General features: G+C 41.0%; 1 protein-coding gene across 1 annotated transcript; it reads right to left on the bottom strand.

The window, feature by feature from the left end:
- Positions 1–1,934: 1,934 nt before the first annotated feature.
- LOC128080513 (alcohol dehydrogenase class-3) lies at positions 1,935–10,250 on the bottom strand. Its single transcript, XM_052682850.1, has 9 exons — positions 10,137–10,250; positions 8,427–8,528; positions 7,702–7,843; positions 7,030–7,117; positions 5,645–5,864; positions 4,826–5,086; positions 3,985–4,120; positions 3,137–3,275; positions 1,935–2,235 (listed from the first exon to the last, which is right to left on the bottom strand). Exons 1-9 carry the CDS (start codon positions 10,146–10,148, stop codon positions 2,211–2,213), a joined length of 1,125 nt encoding a protein of 374 aa, XP_052538810.1. The 5' UTR covers positions 10,149–10,250; the 3' UTR covers positions 1,935–2,210.
- Positions 10,251–18,410: the final 8,160 nt, after the last annotated feature.

Genomic DNA, 18,410 nt, shown 5'->3' with positions numbered 1-18,410 from the left:
ATATACACAGTTAACGTATGGTCATTTGGTGGAAAAGTTTTATTCATTGAAGTCCTTACAGTTGGCAAGACAGTTATAGTTCTATAGTACAGTACCTCAGTCACCCAGAATGGGGTATGACAAAGAGACTGTGTGTTAATGAGCCCCTCTCACATGAGGAACTTCAAAGACAATCCCTTTACTTAATAGCTTTGCAGGACAAAGTAGTCTGTAAACTCCAAGTAGGACATCAATTCTTCAGCCTGGGAGGAAGCTGGAAGTCTTAAACTCGATTCTTGTGTTGCTGAATGTCTTTCTTTGTCTTACCCTGGTGTCATAAGACTGGCTTTCCATAAACACAGTAAGCTACAGATTCTTGAGAGTGATAATATAATCCAAACAACATGCTTGTGTAGTCTTAGAAACCTAGAGGAACAACTGTTATAAATGCTTTAATTTTGTTGCATCAGTTAGGAAGATGAGGCTTGCTAAGATGCTAAGTGAATGCCATATTGATATAATCCTGTTGTTTCAGAGTGCCCCATTGGAAACTATTTATTAACAGTAAGGTTTTTTGTTGGTTTTTTTTTTTGTTTGTTTGTTTACTAAATTATCTAATTTTCAGCCAGTATTGAAGGAGCTTATAAGGTACTGGGAATCATCTTACTGCTATGTGGAAAGGCATGCTTTTCTGGTAGAAATTAAATTGTTTTTTCCTAGTTGCTTAAAATTCAATTCTTATGACATTTAACAGGAGTTAATTTATTTGTTGTTTAGTCAGTCTTTAATAAAGTTAGAAATGCAGCTACCTCAACTGTTTTCAGAATGCTTTCAGGATCTCTTTCCAGTAACAAATGGAAAAGATGTAATTGTCCCAGTTGTCCAGCAGTGTATGAGGGCAAGGCAATTACTAGAAGAAAAATGCCTCTTATCCCTAAGACGATTAATATTTACAGTCTGGTTTCTGAACAGTTGTTCTGACCAGCATCCCTTGGAGAGAAGAAGAAAAAAAAAAAAAAAGGAATTTTCTCTTAACAAGCATCCTTGGCTTTTAATGTACATAACCTTTTAAACTAGGTAGATTTTCTGCCTCTGCTTTGCAGTTTGTTTCGCTTGTTTTTCCAGATCTGCTGCACTGCTTCCAGGTTTCAATTCTACTAAGTTGTATCCGGTCAGATTACATCAGCTATAGTTTAAGAAACCCTACAATTTCAAATTAAAGCTCTTAAAACACAGCAACTCCAACAAAATAAAGAACCCTGATGCCTTCATTGGACCCAGCCCTTTACTGCTCCTGTGATTCCCTACTTCGATAGCATGATCCCACTTCTGACTGCTTAGAAATAACAAACACAAGCTGTATCTACCACTGTTGTTGGTTTTTGGTGGTTTTTTTGTTTGTTTGTTTGTTTTTTTGTAGTACTGGCTGCAAATCTGCAAATACTTCTTCAGTTGCCAGTAAGTTTAAGGAAATAGCAGAATTTTCTCTGTGCTACTGAAGTCTTGGAGGTAACACCATTAGGGCAAGTCAACAAAGTAGTTTTTTGCTATCAACTTTACAAAAATCCTGCCTTCAGCCGCTGTAATGAGCCAGATTGAAAATAACGCAGAATATAGACTCGACTTTCCAAGGAAACGTGAGTACATAGACATTTTTTAGGTCATTCATCCAACCAGTCTGCTTTCCTACTTGGCTTCACAGTAGAGCTTGGTAGCAGGTCCTTTGTAGTCCTTGAGCAGCCCCAAAAGCTTGCCAGGTGCTACAGTTTTTATTCATCTCTGTGCAGTTGCAGCACACTGATGCTGCTTCTCACCGTTATTCTTAGCAAACCAATGAATTCCCCCATCATTTTCTATTTAGTTCGAAAAATGCTCATCCATATACTGTAAAACCATCTAAGGAAAACAGTAAGATACAGCCATCAACGTCTTCATGATCAACAATTTCAACACTGTTTAGAAATATGCTTTTATTAGGTAAATTGAGTTAGGCACAATTACATTTGAGGAACAGATACAGAAGTTCCAAAACCAGTATTTGTTATTTATATAACACTACCCTGTGGTTACTGATTATTTTTATTTTCCCAGAAGAACAGGTCATTTAATATTTAGAACGCTCTTCCCAAAATCCCAGTGAGTTTTCAGTTGCAGGGTCCTACTCCTTGTCAGCAATCCCATTATAAAAGGACAGTTACATGGCTGGCCAACTGGAAGGTTCATGGCTGCTTCTAAAGCTTTAGAACTGTTCGAATGCTTAAAATGGAAAAGAAAAAAATAAGAGTTACAAATATGTCAGTTTTCAAGCATGCTATGACATACTCTCATTTAACTTCTATTTTTTCTAAGAATGAAATTATACCTCTAACAAATATTTATTAAAAAAAAACCTGCCTAAAAGTGTTGATAATGCTCATTATCCTTTATCTTTAGTCTGTTCCCAAACAAGATATACTCGGCAGGAAAGCTTTTCAAATAATGTGTGTCAGTTTTCATTAACTTGCCAAATTACCTATGAGGAAAACTAATGTTTACAGGCATTCTCCTTTTTGGCAACTTGGAGTATTTTAAGTAACTTACACTGCTTTTTTTTTTCCCCACCATCTGCAGTCAATTGCAGAACTTTGCAGTGTGAACAGTCCAAATTGCTGTTTATCTTACTAAAGGAAGAAGCCATTGTAAAAGCTGTCTGACCCTATTAACAAATACAAACTCACATTAGCATTCAACCCCAGTTCAAACCACAGAGAAAACACCTGAAGAAGTAGCCTATTAAAAGCTGACTCTTAAGTGACTCTTTCTGCTGGTAATCTATCTTAAGTAATTGATAAAAATAACTAAATAGTAGATTTCAGCATAACTGCTAAATTAGACTCATAGTTTAATAATTGTAAAAATGTATTTGGAAAAACTGTCTTTTGATCTCTGTTTTTCTAAGAAGGAATGTTTTGGCAGTAGATTTGGAAATACAAAGCTAAGAATAGCTTATCCTCTTTACCTGTGTATTTTCCTTATACGTTGCTTGCTTTTTTCTCTGCCTCTGATTTGGCATGTGTTTAGTAGCCCAGATAAAACATCTCTGTCTCAGAATGAATGTGCACAGTATATGCCCGACCCCTAAAGAAACATCTACACCTTTCAGTGTTACGAACATTACCTTTTTCCTCCATGCAGCAGATCAAAAGCCTCATTAATTTTGTCAAAAGGCAGGGTGTGAGTTACAAACTCATCTACTTTGATCTTTTTGGACATGTAGTCAGTCACCAGCTTTGGTACATTGTCAACGCTCTTCCAGCCTGAAAGACAGCAAATACACATTTGTTTTTGCCCTTTCCACCCACCTCTGAACAAAGAGGGAGGAAAACATAACAATCTTTGGGTGTTAACCAATAACCAATCTGTGGGTGTTTATCTGATAAATCTGAAAAGCAACAGAGGCTGCTGCTGTCTGTCCCTCCTGCTCTAGTCAGGTAGTGAATATGGAATGAAAGGAGAGTACAAACCTTTCATTAGTATTTCAAAACTCAACAGCCCTCACCTAGAAAATCTTGTACTAGGCTTCTCCATCAGCCTCTGAACAGACTTTTATAACCCAACTAAGTTCTGTATTACTTGGAAAAAGAGGTCGATAAGGAAATTCATCAAGTTTACTGGTAACTAAAATTTTGAACAGGTTTCTGTTGGTGGCGGTTATAAAACAGCTATAAAATCAAAAGTTCCCACTTTAGCCCAAAGATCTGCCTACTGACTAAGTGACACAAACACGTTTACGTGAATTCCCATCTCCACAAAGGTCATTTTACTACATCCCAACGTCTAGCTGATAAGAAAGCAGTTACACTACATCATTTCCCTTAGAACTTTATGGTTGTATGGCTATATTCTCTCTTTGAAATATGTGATATGCCATACCAATGTGTGTGCAGCCTGTTCGTAGGAGTATCAGATAAAGTACCCTCACATTTTGTAAACTAGTTTTATCCCCAAAGTAAAAGAGTTATTCACCTCCAAACGCAGTCCCTTTCCATGTGCGGCCGGTTACCAGCTGGAACGGCCGCGTTGAGATCTCCTGACCAGCAGCAGCTACTCCAACTATCACGCTGACCCCCCAGCCTTTGTGGCAGGCTTCCAAGGCAGCCCTCTTCACACATGGACAGGACGAAACAGAGCATGTATAGCTAACGTTTACACTGCTTAGACTGGCACAGGTTTCAATTCCCCTCTCCCTCAGTTAATGAACTGCCACATTAATAATTTAAGGAACAGTAAAAATACAGTGAAAGTTACATTAAGTCTCCCATTTGTTCAGATTCCTTATTCTGCTAACGATTCATTTTGCTCTTTTTTTTTTTTTTTTCTTGTCTGGCTTCCAGAAAAGTTACTGTGAACTCCATCTGGGAGCTGGGATAAATACACAGAGACCAGGTAGACCATGCAGCTTAGCAATCTTGCTGTCATTCCTGAAAACCTAGCTTTACACTCACTGTTTCTAAAGGTTAAATTAACTATCTCAGAAAGAAGAGAGACACTTAGCAGTCCTTGAGATTTTACTATTCGTGGTATAGTATATTTCATATTGCATTTGTTAATTAAAATGATTTCAAAGAGAAAATGTTTGCATAGTGTAAGAACACTATCTTAACCTAAGAAGTAGCATTTTCATTAGGGTTGGATATAAATTGTCCTTTTTAGTCATGGTAGTTACCATTACTATTTAAAAATAAACCAATGAATTACCATGGCATGTTTTCTGTAACAAGAAAGCAGCTCATTTTCCTGTTCAGCTGAACAACTAAGTGGCACCTAGCTGACCACCCCCAAGTACTGCATTTATGCAAACACTCACCATGACTGCAACGTTACCAACACACTCGAATGAGTAGTCTACACCACCATCAGTCATTTCAACCAGCACCTCCTGTATGGGCTTCTCAAAATCTTGAGGGCTGATGCACTCAGCAGCTCCAAACTCCTTGGCTTTGGCATAGGTATTCTTGTTTATGTCAATGCCAATGATCCGGGATGCTCCTGCTGCTTTACAGCCCATAATAGCAGCCAGCCCAACTCCTCCTAAACCAAAGACTGCACAAGTGGACCCAGGTTCCACCTAGGTGAAAAATAAAGAGCCATGAGCAACAGAGAAAATTCATCATTCTATGAGTGGTTGAAAGATCTATTATGAAGAAAAAGGAGGGATAAATACAGTAGCTACAAGATCTTAAAACTTAGATAAGGCAAACTCTACAGAAAGCTCACACAAGAACACTCTTCAAGTGCCAGGCTTTCTTTTTTGCCCTGACTCCACTTCCAAAACTTGCCCAAGCCTCATGCGCACTCACCTACCAGCTCTCTTTCTCACCCTGACCTTTGAAACTATCAGACAGATTTGCACTGAGATTAAGGTGACTTCGTAATTTCTGGAAAGGTTGATATAAAAAAAAAAAAACGGTGCAGAATCTTTTACGTGCATTTCCTCTAATTTTCTTCTAATCTGATCTGGCCTTTATTGAGATGTTAGAAATTCTTAGTTAAACCTCATCAATTAAAGACCATTAAAGCCCAGAAAACTTGTACGTCGTGGTTCCAGTGTAGTCCCTAAAGTGTTAGTGTACTTTGGCTCAGATACAGTTGCAGAGAAAGGCCAGAAGCAACCAGAAGCCTTTACCTTAGCAGTGTTAAGAGCAGCCCCATAGCCTGTAGAGACGCCACAACCCAGAAGGCACACTTTATCGAGAGGTGCTGCAGGATCTATCTTAGCTACTGAGATATCAGCCACCACTGTGTACTCTGAGAAGGTGCTAGTCCCCATGAAATGGTAAATCTGCTTTCCTTTGCAGGTGAATCTGCTGGTACCATCAGGCATGAGTCCTTTCCCTTGAGTAATTCTTAAGGCAAAGACAGGAAAGTAGTCAGAGTCTTTAGCAGTAATCAATCTCGCTAGAGGGTATCCTTTCAGTCTACTTCAAGGTACAGTCACATAATTGCACAACAGATTTTTGAAACACTGTAACATACCATAAATTGACAGAAATCAGACACTAGATTCCTAACACTTCGTGCTGTTAATTCCTCCAAAGAAGCACAGAAAGAACTGCGGAGTTTTTCAGCATGCTACCAATCCTAGCTGCTTGTGCCGTAAGATGAGAGTACCATACTCCCATCTTCACCTCCTTCAGTCCACTTCCCTGGTGTAGCACCTGTAGTTATGTCACTCTAGCCTTTGGTTTTGCAAGACTGTTTTATTCGGAATGGAATCTATGCTGTAATCTCACTTATTTTTAAACAGGAATTTAAATAGAGTGCCCAAATAGCAGTCATGTTATTCCTGTGGCCTGCTGCTACCAGAATGGCAGCATGCTCAGGTGAAACAAAGAATTTCCAGCTGAAATTGCAGCAGAGTAACTTTAAAGCATGAGAAGTATGGAGAGCAGCTCTTAATTTACAAAATGAGATACCATATTTCTGTGGGCTGAAGATAGTGACCAAAGACAGATATTCTCCCTGATCACCAGAACTCATTGTAGTACCAATTGCTTCCACCCACTGCATCCAAGCTAGACCACCTATCAAACAATATTAATGGTAAGTCTGTCCCAAAGACAGAGTCCTTCCCTTCTTTGATTTACCACCTCTACTGCTTACCAGCTGGAAATTCAACAGGGAAGCAGGTGTTCAGGAAAAACAACTTTCTCTGTAATTCTGTACCCCTCAAAACCTCTGGTGTTTGCACCAAGAGCTAAATTCTCTGAAGTATTTCCCTTAAGTATGGATTAAATATGGAATTAGAGCATTTATGTTTTCAAAGTTGTGGAAAGAAGCTAACAGCTCTCACCTTCACAAATGTGAAAACAAAAAGATTTATTCAAGACATATACTAAAATATACTAAAGCATATACTTCCCATGTCATAAAATGATTCACCAACAGTTCTACTTCTCAATTATGAAGATGAAGAATCCCTCAATTATTTTTGAAAACTACAACAGGTATATGTTCAACAGCAACTAGACTCAAGACAGCAACTAGGATCAAGACAAAAAGCATACAGACCTGATCTTTTGGCACAGATTAGTTTTAGGATTCTTGCAGAACTTGCACTCACCACACTGGGGGATGTACAGAGGGATAACAGTATCCCCTAGTGAAAAGAAAAAAAAATAGCTATTACTGAGTCAATGAAGGCTTTAGAAGAAAAGTGAAGTTACTCCGTTTTTACAGCTTTTAAATAAGCAGCTGCTCATTTAAAACTTCTGTGTGTTAGAGACTGCTTATAGAGTAGCACTGTTTACGGAGTGCTATCTAGAACACTTTCTCATACCTGAACAGACAGCTAATCAGAAGCTTATCTTTCCAGAACAAATAGGAACATGACAGTAAAACAAAACAACCTCAAGCTAACAGAAACATGATTCAACATTTTTAAGCTCTTTAATTAAAACAACAGCTGATAACTATCACTTGAAAAAAAAAAAATCTTCTCATTATGTTGATCCAACCTCAAGTAAGAAATACAGAGTCTTCCAATCATTAAACCAAGAGCACATCGAATAATTGGCATTATCCCTCACAGACAAAAGGAATGCATGCACATACACCCTAAAATAAAACATTATATTAACTCCTGCAATATATCATGTGAGTAGCCAGATTTGACAGTTGATCTACTAAAGTGACACTTTACTACGTGGTAGTAAATGTGGAAGATGCCAGGTATTTTCTTACCTGGCTTTACTTTTGTTACTCCTTCTCCAACACTTTCTACAATTCCTGCTCCTTCATGACCCAAAATCACAGGGAAACATCCCTCGGGATCAGCACCACTCAGCGTATAGGCATCAGTGTGACAGAGTGCAGTGGCAACTATCTGTAAAGAAATATATAGGCTCAGGCATCTTGAAAAATACTAACACAGGTTTCAATATTTCCCTTTGGTTAGTAATTCACAAAAACTGCCAACAGAAGCTTTCTGATCCAAGCAACGTGTGTGATACAACAAGCTTACTTTCACTCCTGGCAAGGCAGGTGGTACATCATACTCAGAAAAAAGGAAATTTATGATGATACATCTTCTCATTTCCATCAACCACCTCCTGATGTTAAAACAGACAAAACACAACATCTAGTTTCCTCAAGGTAGGAATCAGTAGTCCAAGTCTTCTCAATGCAAGTTGGGCTCCCAGATTTGAAATTACTGATCCCCAAGTCTAGCTATAATTTTTAGACCAGACTGAATTAAGACCAATAGAAACTAAAAATGTTTTCCATAAACAGAAGATCTACACCCCATAGTTTTCTTCGTTCTCAACTCAGCCTTTACACTTTTCTTCGTTACTTCATTCTCAACTCAGCCTTTACACTTTTCATTCAACATTTCCTCTGTTGGTAAACAAACAGCTTTAATACTCAACGTCCCAAAATATAATGCATACTATTACCAATTTAATTACCTTGATGCGGACTTCATGAGCTTTTGGCGGAGCGACCTCCACCTCCTCAATAGAGAGAGGTTTACCTGTCTCCCAGGCAACAGCAGCCTTGCATTTAATAACCTAAAAGACAACAAAACAAAAAGAGGACAGAACATTGATTGTTTCATTTAAGTTTAATTTTTGTTCAGCCAACAAAGAAGCAATAGAAAGGCAAGTAGGTTTTGGGAAGAATGCCAGATCTGAAATATGTGATTTCAGCACAAAGACTTAATTGCTCTACATTTCACAAAGTTAATGAGTGAACTAACATGTGGAATTTGAATGTTAGCCTCTTACTGAGCAAAAATATAATAAGGAGAAAACAGGCAGGGTATCAAATAGTCCATGTTTTGCCTTCTGTTAGATCCATCTTTCTGATAATGCAACGTACAGTAATTTCCTGCAGGATACCTGTGAGAGAGCTGTAGAATCAAACTCAGGGCTTTATCTACAAGCATACAACCTCACCAGGAATGCCATCACTGACTTGCTTGCCTTGGAAGAGGCCCCTCTACAATCTAGTCCAGAACAGCAACCATATATTCTGCAATAACTTGGTTATGCCAGAACTGATCTTGCACCCATTTTCTTTCATGCCAACAAGGACTCAGCCATTGCTACGATGGCTGAAAAGACAAAGTACTGTATAGTGTGCACTACCAGTTGATATAAAAAAAATGACATTCTGGTGCATTCTACCCATGGTGCTCTTGTGGGCTTCTCCCAAGATCATCCACACAGACACCCAGCCTTACTGATGTCTCACTGCCTGGAAGAAACAGCAGCTCCAAGACATTCTGAGTTTGCTGCACCTGATTCATCAACTATATACAACAAAATGACGGGCACTTTATGGCTTTTTGCAGCACTTTTAGTCCTATGCTGCCAGCTAGGTGAAACAGCACAGCTGCAGGCACTTCCTTTGGCTCAAAGCATGCAGAAGTAACTGCTGCCAACCCAAAGGGGCCAAAGTTTTACAGCTCTACAAAACGGGCACCATTCCCACAACCCACGGCACCGTGACTGGACACAGCTGCCCCCCGCTCTGCTTTTTATACCCTGGGTAAATACTACAAAAGCACACCACGACCAGATGCGAGTTGCTGACTCCTAACTGCCGAACGTGCCAGATTTCAGCAAGAACTCTGAATTCGACAAACGAAGCGCAAAAGGCATCGATACTCCGCAACAGCACTGCCCGATTTCCCGTAGAAACGGGGAAGCGCTCCGTGAAAATCCCTCGGCAGCCCTCCCGCAACTCGCGGGAAGCGGCTCTTTCTGGGGGCAGCCCCGAATACCGCACTTCGGTGAGCTCCGGCAGGCAGGCAGACAGGCGGGCGGGCGGCTGGGGGGAGGGGGCAGAAAAGTCACCCCGGAGGCTCTGCTCAGAAGTCCCTGAATCTCACAGCGCGCATCCAGAATGGCGCTTCGAAACTCGCGGCGCGCGATGCCGGCTGCGGTAACACTGCCACTCGGCACAGCCGCGCCAGCCGCAGCGCCCCGGCCCGCCCGGCAGCCCCGCGCACGGCCCTCCGCCACTTCGGCCTCCCGGAGCGAGGGACCCCAGAGGTGCCGAGCATACCCCCGCACCGCCTCCCGAAAGTGCGTTCTTAGGGGACAAAAAGGGGAAAAAGCGGTAAGACCGCTACGCTCATAAGAAAAAGGGTTCGGAACCGCACGCCATCTCACCCCGCTGGCCATGGCGCACCGCTCCCGAACGGAGAAGAAACGCAGCGCCGCCCACTTCGCGCGATGCGCACGCGCGATGTGAGTGGCCGCTAGGGGGCAGCCATCGCTGTGAGGGGGGCGGTGTTTGAGCGGGAGTTGGGGTGGCGCTCTTAAGGGGCTGAGGGCGGTAAGGCGGGCTGTGCCGTGGCCTGCGGTGTGCGGGTGCTCGCTGCTAAGGTCAGGTAAAGCTTCGGCCCCTTTGTGTTAGTAGCCGAGGCTGAAACCCAAACATGGTTTGTCCCTCGTTAAATTAGGCTCTGCCGGCCCCTGCTGTGAGCTCGTTGCTCCTGGTCACCTCTGGTTTGCCAGCGCTCCCAGAAAACCACAGGCCGTTCAGTGTTTAGGTAGCTCCATTGGTGCTTAGCTTTTACCAGCAGCCCTGTAACCATGTGCTGGAAGCTGCAGTGGCTCGTTCTGGTAGACAAAAATGTAAGTATGTAAATCATAAATACTTCATAAACTGTTATGCTTATTGTCCGTTTTCAGAGATAGATCAGTTTTGTTTTGTTTTATTCTTTCTTGGCTTTGAAATACAAGATAATCCAAGGAATTAAGTCTTTTGCAAGCTTGGCAGATGCATTTTTTTCTCTGCACCTGCTGAGGGATCTGTTAGGGTGCTCCTCTCTGAGCAGTCTGACAGCAGAAGGGAGAAAGTAGCTTATGCCAGTATCAGAATGGAAAGGTGACGGCACTGTGACTGCTGGCTGCTTCCTTACATGCTGGAGGATGGAGTGGCCAGGTGTAAGTAGACAGAGGGGACTGATACACAAAACTGAAATGCATTCACACGAGCATTATCTGGTTCATTTCCCAAAAAGATTGTACCAGAAGTATTTTTTTTCCTGCTACTAACACTGCTTGCTATACAAGACCAATATGATTCGTTTTGATACAGATATTTTGATAGAGCAATTCCACTGATTCCGTAATAACTTGTTTCCTTATTCCACAAGTTCCTGTGTGCAAGTGGAGCCCTGAAGCTCGATACATTTCAGTGTTGGTTGCTCTACTGCATCAGTATTCTTGTGGGACTTTGCTCTCAAAATTGGCCTTCTGAATTCTGACTAAGCTCTCTTAAATTCTCCCTATGAAGCATTGGAGAATACTTGTGTAGAATTAAAAAAAATTATAAACTCTTGTTGCTCTTCAAATCAACATTTTGTTTTATAAAATGTATCTGTAGCCAGTTGGAAAACAGGACTGTTTAAAGGTTGGTTGTTTTTTTTTTTTTTTCTTTAATTTAAAGTGTTCAAAGCTGGCTGATAATACTTAAGATGTGCTTTGTGAATTATAATGTTCTGGCTTTGTTAAAATTAAAATTTTCAAGAAATGGTTGAAAAGGAAAACATTGTAGAAGGGTAATTTTACTATTCAGTATAATGCTGGAGTACATAAAAGTAAAATAACTCATCAAATTAAAGGCCCATGCTAGCATAATATTTATAAAATAAATATGTGTAATGTGTGTAAAATGTTGATAACATTTTTACAATGGAGATGAGAGGAGTTGGGATAGTGAATGACTTTTCATGTTTTAGTTAGGGAAATAAGTTATTTGGGGAAGTCCACAATTATTATCCTCAGGAAGCTGCTTTCACTAACAATCAAACTTTCAAGGCCTGATCTTCCATGTGTTGATTCTAGTGTGTGAATATTAAACTAATTACAAAAGAGAAATTTTAAAGACAGAAACAAGAGAAGGGTGATGGTAATACCTTATTTGTTCTTGATAGCATCTTCTGATACATACTAATGTCTTGCAAGTCCTTTGAAGGTAATTAGTTGGTCACCTGTGAAACCGGTGAGGAATTAAGAAGAATTTGAGGAGCTTTTCAATTAGCTGCTGAAATCCAAAGTCCTGGAAAGCTTGAAGCCCTTATCAAAGGTGCAGGAGGATCTCCAGGTTGTTGGAAAGTTAATAGTAATACGTTTGCTGCCTGGGCGGCTGAAGCACTTCTTGCTAGTGAACCTCAGCAAGGACAGTTACAGGGTGTTCAGTGAAGGTGGCAATTGCACACTCATCTGCTCACACACATCGCTGTGCACCTGGCAAGCCTAAGCCACCGATGTGCGCTGCAGGCAAAAGGCGGACCTGTGCAGGAATCCGAATTTTCCTGCACGGTCGGGAAAGTCCATCGAGAGCGTGCAGAGAAGCCCGCCAGGTGGCACTGCGAGGGTAGCAGAGTTCGGCGCACCCGGCAGCGCCTCGCGTGGTTTTCGCAGGAGTGAAGTGCAAATTGTCACTGACTGAACGCAGAATTATTTTCTTGCAGTCAAATTTTGTCTGTACAAAGTTGCTTATGTTTTTTTGTTGTTTTTTTGTTTGTTTGTTTGTTTGTTTTTTTTTCCCGTGAGTGGAAAATAAAGGTTTCTGTCAAATTAGCAAAACTAGGAATAATGCATGATGATGCAGGTGGAGGAAATGTTCAGTTTCTGGCATGTCTGGTGTCTTGTTTTGTTTTTGTTTTTAGTCTCTATACACTTGTTTAAGTTCATTGTAGAGTTACTAGGCTAACTGATGGCTTTTTTTGAGACTTCCTTGTATAAAATTAAAACTGCATGTGCAAAAAAAGCAGTATTACAGACATTTTGCTTATTGAAAGGAGCTTGCAGGGTTTTCTTATGTAGAGAAGTACTAGAACTCAAAACACTTAGTGAGTTCTTTTGGTGTCCCCTCGTTACCTGTAACCATATTGTTTTGCACTTAAAAAGTAATTAAGAGAAGTAAAGGTATTCTTGAAAGCGGGGAAACTGGATTCTATTTGCAAACATCACTATGAACTGGCAGCAAGGTGAAATTCATTGAACTCTGATAACTCATTTATGTATTTATGATGTGTTACGTAATTGTTGGCTGTGCTGAGAGATTTATAGAAGTTCAAAGGGCTGCCTGCTAGGATAAGAGTTTCTCAAAAGAAGCCAAAGGCATTAATCTTACAGCTCGAAGTAAGTGTTGGTTTGCTAGAATGACCTGCTCACAAGGGCAGCCCTGTTCTCTGGGGAAGATTTTGCTTACTAACTACATTCCTGTATGCACGTATAGCTGTTGCATGATGATGAAAATTTTATGTACTGTCTTATACAGCGTGCTTTAAATTAAATGACTACCACAATAAGCTTTTTAGGATCTTCCTTGAAACTGTCCTGGCACTGGAGAGAAACTTGGAAGTTTTCTTCCCTTGGATGGGCTCTCTTGTTCTTTGCCAAATTGTCCTTGATGCAGATGAAGTCACACTAAAAGCGAGATATCACAGAAACATTTGCAAAGACTAAATATTTTCAGACATTTTCCAGCAAAGAGGCCTCTGTGATCTGCTGAAGGATTCTCTGCACCCCATGTTTCCTGCACTTCCTTTCATCTCATGTATTTTGTGTAAAATAAGATGAATATTTTATTGCTCCATCGTGTCCCTTTATAGTGGTTATATAGTTTGGCAATGAACATTTTGCAGCAAGGTAGAAGTTTGCTCAAAGTTGCTGCAGTCAGCTGGGGTCTAGATTTATGAAGCTGCCACTTGAAACCTGAAGCTGTGTTGACTGTATGTCAGTTTTCCTCTTTAGGTATGAAATACTGTACCAAATAAGGTGTTCTTGGAGCATTTGGAGAAGTTTTTGTTTGCTTGCTTTTTTAATGCATCCAAGCCGGTGTGCTCATAAGACTGGATAACAAAATATCCAGCTTCTAAAATATGTTTCATTTGCAATATAATGTAGATTTAATTTCTTGGTACCTTGTCCCTCTCTTGCAATCATAAAGTCAAAAGCATCACTGGTCTATGACAACAAGGCAACCAGATCAACTTTCTTTGCCGTATGATCAGATACCAGCTTTTGTACATTCTCCACACTCTTCCAACCCGCAACAAAATCCATAAAACCAAGTTTCATTAACAGTGAGCAAACTGAATTTAGTCAATAAATCATGTTTCTGAGATTGCTGGAGGAGAATCAGTTTTGGAATGAAATATGTTAGGATTTTAAAATAATTTGAAGTGAATGCCAGTTATGCTGCATCCCTATACGCATTGCTGACAAAATATTTAGATGAATATCAAAAGTTTTGCAGTTCATGAACTGCAAGAGCAAGCTTATCCAATTAATGAGCGTATGTGTTTAGAGTTAATAAATCTAACGTAAACAATACAGTGATGTGTATTTGGACAACTTCTAGGATACTGGCAGTCAGTGAAGGAGATGTCTGTAATTGGTGTGACTACTGGAAATGACAAAGCTGTTCCTCGGTGCTTGACTAACTGGTGAAAGAGCGTAGCTATTCCAAGTCATTAAGAGAGACTCTGCCTCTGCCTGTACTGCATTCACAGCGCAAAAATTGACCTCCATTGAAGGTGACTTTTATATTCTGCTCCATTATCAGCTACATTGGACAAACGGGGCTCAGTTGCCCCAAGGCAGACATTCCAGCAGTCCTTTTTAGTAATAATTTGATCCGAGAAAATAAAAATCAGATAGAATAGTTGTTGTCTTACTACAGCCCTTTCTGCAGTGTATCCTGGGTTATCCGGTGGATCTATTGTGAGGTAGCAGGGAGCTTGAGTCCCTGAGAAAGTTCATAGGCATGGCTGCTGTCAAATCCAAGGATTCTGAAAGAGAAGTGACAGGAAAATATTCGAGGCAAGCAGTAGTCAAGGATGGCAGTAGGAGGGATCTTAAAGGAAGCACCAGCGTTAATCTCTGACCTCCTGATAGTGATGTGTCCAATACATCTGAAAGTGCCGCAACATTATCACAGGGAAAGTCCAGCAACCATGGTGGGATGTGGAGAGCGTAACAGTGGTGGCATGGATCAGAGAAAAATCACTGAGAAACACAGGAGGGATTGTGTGATTTATCTATCCATCTATTTATTTATTTATATATATATAGTTTTTGGCTGTTACCTTTTGTTTGTTTGTTTCTGTTTTTTTTTTTTCCCCAAGACAGGCCACAGTGACTTCCTATGAAATTTCCACTGTGGACTCTGGGAGCAGTCCAGGCTGCTCAGGTGCATGGGTCTACCTTTGAAGTAATGGTCTGCTGCGAGGTGGATGCTCTCTAACATTCATCTCTAATAGTGTGTAAACATCAGTTGAGTACAATGTTTAAAACACCAATCCTTTGTAATACGTTAGAGAGCAAACCCCTTTGTTTCCTGTTGATTTTTGCAATTTAATATCTCAAGTCTTTGGCCACATAAATGTTTAGATATGGCAGAGAAGAAAGTAGTTTTCTGGGCTAAGGTACATTTTGCATAAATCTACTGCTGTTTTATTGGTACTTGTTTTAGAATGCTGTCTTTGCATTTGTATTCTGGAACAGATGTTGTTTTCATTATTTCAAAGAAACTGTAGAATACAGAGCTGAATAATTTATTAAAATAGAATTGTAGTTGAAACAGATAATGGAAATAACTCCAAAGGCCAATGTGCCCTTCCTGTTCATATACTGAAAAAAAATGCCACCTATTAAAATACTAAGTGTATATGACTGTTCCATGTAATTTGGCAACCAGCTGGAATCACTAACCTTATTGTATCCTGAAACCTCCTGCTAAGAAGAGAGTGACAAAAGGAACAGGAAGATGGACAAAGAGGTTGATAAACTAAGACAAAGGAATATTAGTGTTAGATGTGACCTGACAGGCTATGCATAGAACAGATGTAATAAAAATATTGCTGAGGTTCTGTTAAACAATCATGACAATTGTTTCTGTTCACTTAGTGAAGGAGAATGGCTAAGTGGAAAAGAGCTGTTATAGAATGGGAGTCTTATAACAATTGCTAATTTTGAGTCCTTTCAAATCCTTGCATTTCTTTTTGTGCAGAGAATGAATTTTATTGCTAGGAAAACAAATATGATGCTGCTAGCTAGCATAGAATTGTACTGCTGCAGTGTCAGGAGGATAATCACTGCTTAAGGGCTCCAAGTACAGTACTTTAAGCATTTATGCATTACAGGATATAAATGCTCTATTTAATTTCTCTTTGCTGTTTTGTTCTGTAAACTTCTCTGAGGCTGGTATCAAAAAATTATATAAGCAGAAAAACCAACAGATGTCTTTTCAGGGGCCAGAGTATCTATAGAAGATATTTGCTGGTAAAGCAATGCTACCAGGCACGCACGTTCTGGGAGGTTCATGCAGTGCATGGGAGATAACTTTCTGATGAAAGTGATGGAGGACTCAAGGAGGAGAGACGTGCTGCTGGACCTTGTTCTTACAAACAAGGAAAGACTGGTTGGGAGTGGGAAGGCTTGGGAAGCCTTGGATGCAGCAACAATGTGAAAGTGGAGTTCAAGATGTCATGTGGAAGAAACAAAGAAATAAATAAGATTGTAGCCTTGTACATCAGGAGAGCAAACTTTGACCTCTTCAAGAACCTGCTTGGAGGTATCCTATGAGTTAGGGCATTGGAATGTAAAGGGCCCTAAGTGTTGGTTGACATTCGAGCACCACTTCTTCCAATCTCAAGATTGATGTGTCCCCAGGAGTAAGAAACAAGGCAAACTTGGCAGGAGACCTGCACGGATGAGCTCATGGAAAGACTCAAGTGGAAGAAGAATGTCTTTGGAACGTCAAAGAGGGGTCTGGCCATGTGGGAGGAATATGGAAACATTGCTAGTGCATGTAATGGTGCGATAAGAAAGGCTATGGCCTGCTTGAAATTAAATCTGTTGACGGAGGTCAAGGAAGGACAACAAGAAAAACTTGTTGTCAGTGTGTCAGTAGCAAAAGCAAAGTTAGGGAAAACGTAGGCCCACTGCTGAATGAGGTGGATGAAAAGAAAGGTACTGGGATTGCTCAGCATGGATTCAGCAAGAGGAAATAATGATTGATCAATCTGGTAGCCTTATATGATGACATGATCAGCTGGGTAAATGAGAGGAAAGCAGTGGATGCTGTATACCTTGACTTCAGCAAGGCTTTGGACACTGTCTCCCAAAGCACCCTTGTAGGTAACCTTAGGAAGTATGAGATAGATGAGTGGACAGTTGAGAACTAGCTGACTGGCAGAGCTCGGAGAGCTGTGATCAGCACCACAGCGTCTAGTTGGAGGCCTTGGAAGGCTATTGGAATTTCCCAGGGCATGGTACTAGGCTTGGTTACGTTCAACACCTTCATCAATGACCTAGATGGTTAGATACAATGGACCCTCAGCAGGTTTGCTGACGATATGAAGCTGGGAGGAGTGGTTGCCACACCAGAAGGCTATGCTGCCATTCAGTGAGACCTGGACAGGCTGGAGAATTGGTTGGAGATGAATACGATGAGGTTCAGAAAGGGCTAGTGTTTAGAGGCCTACATGTGGAGTGGGAAAACTGCATGCATCAGTAGAGGTTAGGGACTGACATGCTAGAAAGGAGTTTTGTCTGTCCCCTTATTTCAGTCTCCTTTATTTGGCTATTGAGCAAGCACTGAATGTCTTCCTTTGTGTACTTAGGATGTCTGGAAGTGGCTATCATCTCTTTAGAAAGATAAGTGGGTGTAGGCCATGTTTTCCAAGATAGAAGTGCCTCTGTCCATGCTTCCAGGTTGCAGAAAGCAGCATGATTCCGTATTTCTTTTGTCAGCTGATGGGATGCACTGGAATGGTGCAGAGGTGCACTGTGTCCAGTTTTGGGCCCCTCACTGCAAGAAAGACATTGAGGCCCTGGAGTGCGTTCAAAGAAAGGCGACAACACTGGTGAAGGGTTTGGAGCACAGGTCTTATGATGAAGGAGCTGGGATTGTTCAGTCTGGAGAAGAGGAGGCTCAGGAGAGACCTTATTGCTGTCTATAACTACCTGAAGGGAGGTTGTATTGAGCTGGGGGTTGGCCTCTTCTCCCATGGAACTTGTGATAAGACTAGAGGGAACGGCTTCAAGATGCACCAGGGGGGATTCAGGCTGGACATCAAGAAATACTACTTCTCTGAAAGAGTGATCAGGCACGGAAATAGGCTGCCAGGGAGGTGGTTCAAGGAATGTTTGGATGTTGTATGGAGGGACATGGTTTAGTTAGAACTATTGGTGATCAGTAGACAGACTGGGTGATCCAGTGATTCTTTTCAAACCTTGGTGATTCTGTGATCCTCCCTCAATACTTAGCTCTGCTGATGCCACCTATGGAGTACCACCCCCAGTTCAAGAAAAGCAGGGAATTTCTTGAGAGACTCCATTGAAGGGCTGCAAAGAGGATGAGCGGCCTGGAGCACCTCCTTTAAGAGGAAAGCCTGAGAGACTGGGAACCATTCAGCCTGG

Source organism: Tympanuchus pallidicinctus, unplaced genomic scaffold (assembly GCF_026119805.1).
Source record: "Tympanuchus pallidicinctus isolate F22 unplaced genomic scaffold, pur_lepc_1.0 scaffold2, whole genome shotgun sequence".
NCBI lineage: Eukaryota > Metazoa > Chordata > Aves > Galliformes > Phasianidae > Tympanuchus > Tympanuchus pallidicinctus.
Note: the sequence above shows the minus strand (reverse complement) of the source record. Positions and strands in the feature narration are given on the sequence as shown.

Coding starts and splice junctions, on each gene's coding strand:
- LOC128080513 (XM_052682850.1), bottom strand. Junction 7,118..7,701: donor AGTAACAAAAGTAAAGCCAG/GTAAGAAAATAC, acceptor TCTTTTCACTAG/GGGATACTGTTATCCCTCTG. Junction 2,236..3,136: donor CTGCTGCATGGAGGAAAAAG/GTAATGTTCGTA, acceptor TTCCATTTTAAG/CATTCGAACAGTTCTAAAGC.